The sequence below is a fragment of the Pseudochaenichthys georgianus genome, chromosome 11 (assembly GCF_902827115.2).
Source record: "Pseudochaenichthys georgianus chromosome 11, fPseGeo1.2, whole genome shotgun sequence".
In the NCBI taxonomy this organism is placed as follows: Eukaryota; Metazoa; Chordata; class Actinopteri; order Perciformes; family Channichthyidae; genus Pseudochaenichthys; species Pseudochaenichthys georgianus.
The window spans coordinates 20,683,575-20,690,371 of record NC_047513.1 but is presented as its reverse complement, the minus strand read 5'-3'; the positions used below and the strand labels follow the sequence as shown (position 1 = coordinate 20,690,371).

Below are 6,797 nucleotides of genomic sequence, written 5' to 3'. Positions count from 1 at the left end.
TTGATAAACACATTGATGCATCAATAATCAAAATATATCATATATATTATTTTTAAATGGGCCAATCTGCATAATAAGTACTTTTCATTTTTGGTAAGTATATTTAGATGCTAATACTTGTCTACAAAATTACTTGAGTATTATTTTGAATGCAGGACTTTAACTTACAGCAGAGTATTCATACACTCTTGTACTTCTTATTTTACTTAAGTACACGACCTGACTGAGTACTCCCATCTCTGGTAAATTGTATGGACAATAAATGATTCTGAACAGTGAAACGGATCTTCAGGAAACCGTTTCTCGGAGGAGGAGTCTCTAATCACCACAGCTGACAGTGCTTCCTCCCCGCAGCAGAAGCATTGTCGCGCATGAAGCATGGCATGAAGCAGCAACATGGAAACTGCGCAACTGACTCAAACAAACACACCTTTTTACGGATAATTTCCACTTTCAAACTTTTCTCAAAGCTCGGTGTCGACGTTGATGTTGTACTTCTCCAAATGACATTCTAAAAAGAATGTCCTGCCTGAGAAGTTGTACTAGTTAGTTAACTTTCATCATGGACCATCTAAACCTGGGCTGTCAGGTAAGCTTTTTTTTTTAATGCACCACAGTCAGTGATATGGAGGTAATATTTCGACTGTCTCTGTGCTTCAAAGATGAAGTGCTTAGGCTTTTATCTGTATGTTAGCATTGCAACAGTGAGAGTAATATCAACCATGTGCAACACAGTTAACAGATGCAACGGTCGACATGATATTATGGGATTAGTTTTGTTTCATAAAGATAAAGCAACACTTTCTCAGAATCAAGCTAAACTAAGAGTTTAAGAGAAATAAAAACGGAGTCAAGCAAAATACATTTAATTTAAAAAATAAAACTATAAGTTGCAAACAAATCATTTGTGTAATCATGTAAACTATAAGTCTTTTTGTTTTAACACATCTTTTTGTTTGCAGTTCTCTTTGCTTCTTTCTCAATGATCAGACTTTTGCTCTCGCTGCAGCTTTCTCATTTGCGCTCCCTCATTTTTTGTTTTCTTCTTCTTCATTTTTCTTTAATGGCGAATCGCTTCCACTTGGAGCATATATCGCCACCTACTGTTGATTTATTAAATGTTCATATTAAATCCTTGTCCTCAGACCAGTGTTTTTGAGGAACTTGAAGATCAGCTTGTTTAGTTCATTTCTTGATTTACTTTCGTATATTGACTTGAAATCCATGTCCTTGATATGTTCCAGTGCAGTTTTCAGAATGAGTCTTTGTCTGTTATAATCCGGGCAGCTGAATAATACATGATGTATTGTCTCTGGTTGTTGGCAACCATCACAATTGCCATTTGGATGGTTTCCAATTGGATGCATTGTTGAATTTGATCCAGTGACCCAATTTTATCCTGCTGTTAATGCTCTGTTCTCTTCTACTACTCCCCCAAGTGCTTCCCGTTCCTACTTCCCCTGGTATAAATGTCTTCCTTTAGTGTTACTGTCCCATAGTTTTTGCCATTGTTGCTTGATAACAACTTTTGTAACAGATTTGACTTCTGCTCTACTAATGGGTACCATAATATCAATCTGGTTTGCTTTCAAACCACATTTTGCCAGTTGATCCACTACCTCATTCCCTCTAATACATTACCCGCATGCGCTGGAACCCACACAAATTGAACAACAATTCCCAAATGAACTAACCTAAACATGATTTAAAATATCCTGTCGACATTCTGAAGAGAAGTTGTTTATACTCTCCTCTCCTTTCCTCTACCCACTGAAGTGCTAGTGAGATAGCCATCATCTCTACTGTATATACTGCGATTTGATCACTCGTTCGCTTTCCCACTTTGACCTTTTAATTCAGGAACATAAAATGCACAAGTAGTTTGACCATTTTCTGGATTTTTGGATCCATCAGTACATATTTGTATAAACTGCCCATATTGTTCATGTAGAACAGTGTTCACATAAGCCTGCACATTGATTTGACTTTTCATTGAATGTAACCGTTTCAATAAGGATAAATCTACTATAGGTTGAGGTAGCAACCATGGTGCAACAGCCGATAACCACACCATCGGACTAATATTCCATTCTTTAACTTTGAATTTCTTACATAATTCCGAAACACTAACATAAAAACTTTCTTTTTTAATTTGGTTACTTTCCCAACTTGTTTTTACAGTTTGTTTAGTAGGGTGAGTATCTTTATGGCCCTGTAGATTTGCCCCGTAATTACAGTGTTTCCCCTAGGATGGAGTCATAGCAGCGGTGTAAAAAATAGTTGTTCTACCACCTGAGAGAGCACCAGGTCACATGCTGCAGGACCTGCCGGTCTGCTGCTGGCAATGACACACGCACACGCACATGCACATGCGTGTATATATATATATATATATATATATATATACACACATCACTCTCGGGACCCCCCTGTTAGTCACACGGCTCCATAATATAACTGGCAAAAATGTAAGAATTTCATGCATCGGCCTACAGTGGGAAAATGGTTGAATCTTGTGGAATAGAGTAGACATATAAAATATCACTACTTTTCTTCTAAATTAAATGCTGACGTTACAAAATGCTTGGTTTTATACTGCAATGGCAGTGAGATCAAAAAATGTGGTTTGAATGGAAGTCAATGAGGCATTTTTGGCCACGAAGTTGTCCAGAGGTAGTATCTGACACTACGTAAAAAATAATAATGCAGTTAAATCAATTTTGTTGCTAATCTTTGACATATCCAAGACTCTAACCACCAAAGTTCCATCCCCCTACTAATTATTATATGGACATTTTTTTCATTTATATTTTTTTGTCATAAATAATGAGAATTCAAATAAAGAAACAGGCATTTAAAGGGTTAAAATCCAGAAAATGGTTGAATGTTTGGTAGTTTTGAGTGAAAAATATGAATAGATAAGAATCAAAGTGTAAAGTTGAACTGTTGAAGGTTTTCTGTTGTCCCGTACAAAACTCTATCCCTTTCTCTGTCCCTTCTTCTATTTCATGTTAATGATGCACCTTCTTCTTCTAGGTCTGCCTTACCACATCGAACTACATGTTTGATTTGAAGACCCATATTCACTCACATGGACATGTACAGGTGGGCATTCAACTTTAGGAACACCTTTACTTGGTTGATTCTCATTCTGTACCATTGACCAATATACTTAACTAGGAGATAATGCAGTTTTCGTGTTGGCTAAAAAAAAAGTATGGGTGTGTGTGGGGAGATGGGGGAGGATGCATTTGGGTCATTTTCTCTTACGTGGGGGATGGGATTTACTCTCAAATCTTCTACTGGTCCACATGCACCGTTCCACTTCTGATGGCATATGCAGAGAGAATTTAAATGATCATTGTTTTGCCTATACTGCATTAAAGCTGACAAGCATATGAGCATTTTACCATAATAATGTCCACAACACAAGAAAGGGCAAAGAGTGCAAACACCCTTAAAAGTGTTTATCTGTCTCATGAACAGCATGTGGGGCCCTATTTTCGATTTTTGTTACTGCAGTTTTCCATATTCCTGTTTCCATCTGCTTTTATAAACCTCTGCATGTTTCTTTGTTCTTTACCAACAGAACATGATTGATGTCTTCCAGCAAGGTATTTCCTTTTTCTTTTGTTGGGAAAACCTATGTTCTGAGTGCACGTCTTGTGTGCGCTCTTGTAAAAATGCAGAACAAAAAGTACATTTGACATTTGTTTGGAAATGAGACTTGAGTTTGAGCTTGCATGGGATCATTGTAATGCTAAAGCTTGGAAAACTGGACAAACTAGCTGAATAATAAAAGCAAACAATATAAGATTGGCATCTATTGATACAAGATACTACTTAGTCAATCTTAAATGTGAATTTATTTTAGCATTAGCTTTATTTCCAGTATACTGTTTTGCTGTTCATTTGATAATTTATCAGCAGTCCAGTAAAAGTTATTTGAAAATCTGCAGCGAACTCTGGACGCAGTGGGAAAAAAATAGCACTTAATGGTTTTTGTATCAGTATTTTTGTTGTTGTTTATATCTTAGTGTTTTATTGCACGTATGGTAATTTGCTTTGGATACAAGATAAACTAAATGAAATGTAATGAAAAAATGTAAAGTTTTAAGTTACAAAAAAGTTGAGGTCTCCTGTAAATTATTCTTGGGGTTAGGTTAAAGATTAGCTTAAAGAAACAATAATGTAACAGTTTACTAACTTACCCAATTAGATATGCAATGCACTGCCCCCAGGTCAAATGGCTGTTAAGGGGTCCCTTTTCTTGTAACCTGCTTTAGAGAATGTGTCGCTCAGATTTTCTGTGCAGTAGATTCACCTTTTTTGTCTTGTTAACTTCTTTTTAGATATGTTCAAGGGTCATGGTAAGCCTTTTTTTCTTTCTTCCTTTTTGTAAATGAATTGTGTAAGCATACTGAAACCTTGAGCTGATTTTGTTTTATTGACTTAAGGTGAGACACCCCAGGTGAATAGGGTAATTTTTTTTAACTTAAAGGTATCGGCTAGACATTTCTCCAGTTAACTACTTACAATAAGGCAATTGTCTTTTGTATTACAAGTTTTCTGAAATGGCATGTTTAAATATGCAAATTATCCATTATCTCATTAAATATCCACATATTTTAACACATTTCAGGAATCTAAATCTGAACTTTGGATATAGCCAGATTCAAAATTATTGTTTCATTTTGTGGTCATATTAGTATCTAAGGCTTTTACAGAGGGGATATTGGATATCTCTTTTTATCACTCCATAAATCAGAAAATACTGTCAACAGCCCTAAAATATCCATTTTCGCCATGTTTTTAGGTATACAATGTTGTATAATAAGGAAAGAAGCCAGTTGAGGTGGTTCGGGCACCTAGTTAGGATGCCACCTGGGCGCCTCCCTAGGGAGGTGTTCCAGGCACGTCCAGCTGGGAAGAGACCAAGGGGTAGACCTAGGACCAGGTGGAGGGATTATATCTCTTCGCTGGCCTGGGAGCGCCTTGGGATCCCCCAGTCAGAGCTGGTTGATGTCGCCAGGGAAAAGAAAGTTTGGGGCTCTCTGCTGGAACTGCTACCCCCGCGACCCGACCACGGATAAGCGGGAGAAGATGGATGGATGGATGGATGTTGTATAATTCAGGCTATGAATTATATATGAACAAACCCTTCTGTAAAAGCCTTCATAATATTGATAGGAATATAACTGGACGGTTTGGTGTCTCTACGTGCTACTGAAGTTGACATTTTGAACTCAGAGTAGGAGAAAAAACTCATTTTGAGAAAACGACCTTTAAAGATTGCAGTGAAGCGCTAGCTAAACCCTCCTGTTCTTTGGATGACAGCTTGCGCATCGACGCACTCCGTGAAGGTATTTCATGTTCGGGGTCATTTTTTTTTGTATAACCTTGCTTCGTGCAAGTGACAATTGTTGTCGTCTTCTCTGTGAACGTTTTTTTCGCGGTTCTTTTGGCATTTTGAGATTTTAATTTCTAGTTGAAAGCTAACCAGGAAGTTTTAGCACACCACGTGCCGCATCTGAACGAATCACGTTGTCAGAAATTGACACCAGCCAATGAGATTTCGTTTCTTGGTTTAAGACACCTTTGTGCTTTCACGATTGGTTGCTGATACAAAGGAAATTACCATATTTGGATCCGATGAGATTGTGCAGGAGAGACGCAGCTTTCCAGCGATACCTCTGTTGACATGGTGCACACAGCGATCGCGGTACTTTATGTTACGTTAGAATGCTAACTTTTGGTGAATTTAGGAGAAATCTACAGACGCAAATAGACAAACTAAAATAAAACACTGTGTAAAATAAACACTTAAATGTGTATTTTGTACGTTTTCCTTCCAAAAGCCTGAAAGAAAACATGTTATGGAATCAAAATAGCACAATCTCAAAATTGACCAGTACTTGAAAAACGATGTTTTTGCCTGCCGTGTCTCGCCTTAAATAACGTAAAACACACAGATGTATTAAAACATTTCAATGTCACTGCCAATTAACTTCAATCTATCTGTTTCTTTTACTTTTTGAATTTAAGTTATGTTGGCTTTCATAAAAATCTAAAGTCTAATCCTCTTTTCTTCCATTGTAATGTTTACTCTACAGGCATCTTTCCCTTCATTGAGTTGATCAAGTCGCGAGTCAGACGTGAAATCACATGGCCCATCATAGGTCAGTAAAGTATCTCTAAGTTGGTTTGTAATTACATTTTTAAGCAGGAACGACCTGCCCCCCCATGTCAAATTGTCACCCACTCTTCAGGCTTTTAAGTCCTGCCTAAAGACCCACCTATTGTCCCTCGCTTTCGAGTCAGTCTGAGCTATGTTTTATCGATTTTTATGCTTTTATTGTCTGTCCATAGCCTTTATGTGCCTTGTATTTATTCTTATGTGTGCCTTTTATCTATTCTTGTAATATTATATTTTATTATAATGTTATGTTCATTGTGAAGCACTTTGGCAAACCCTCTGTTTTTAAAATGTGCTATATAAATAAAGTGGATTGGATTAACATTTGTTCTCATACATCCCAACATTAGACAAACCAGGCCTTTATTGCAGCAGAGTTGGAATGAGTGATGGCAATATGATGAGAAACAACGCACATGAATTACATGTTGTAACATTTCCTTTTATTATTTTAAGTCTCACTAAATGTTGCATTTTATATAAATCCAGAAACAAATTGATTTTGCATTCTACCTAAGAGCAGAGTCTTTATAACTAGGGATGGGTATCGTTTGAAATGTATCTATTCCGATTCTGCTTTTCAATTCCGGTTCTTATCGAT

General features: G+C 37.0%; 1 protein-coding gene across 4 annotated transcripts in view; it reads left to right on the top strand.

The window, feature by feature from the left end:
* Positions 1 to 322: 322 nt before the first annotated feature.
* LOC117455367 (uncharacterized) overlaps positions 323 to 6,797 on the top strand; it is a 57,372-nt gene continuing 50,897 nt past the window's right edge. For all 4 annotated transcript variants that reach the window (XM_034094849.1, XM_034094848.1, XM_034094847.1 and 1 more), the window contains exons 1-5: positions 323 to 589; positions 3,037 to 3,105; positions 3,590 to 3,614; positions 4,353 to 4,370; positions 6,114 to 6,179. In XM_034094849.1, the coding sequence (XP_033950740.1) occupies positions 563 to 589; positions 3,037 to 3,105; positions 3,590 to 3,614; positions 4,353 to 4,370; positions 6,114 to 6,179 (205 nt within the window). In that variant the 5' untranslated portion in view covers positions 323 to 562. The remainder of the gene's footprint in view (positions 590 to 3,036; positions 3,106 to 3,589; positions 3,615 to 4,352; positions 4,371 to 6,113; positions 6,180 to 6,797) is intronic.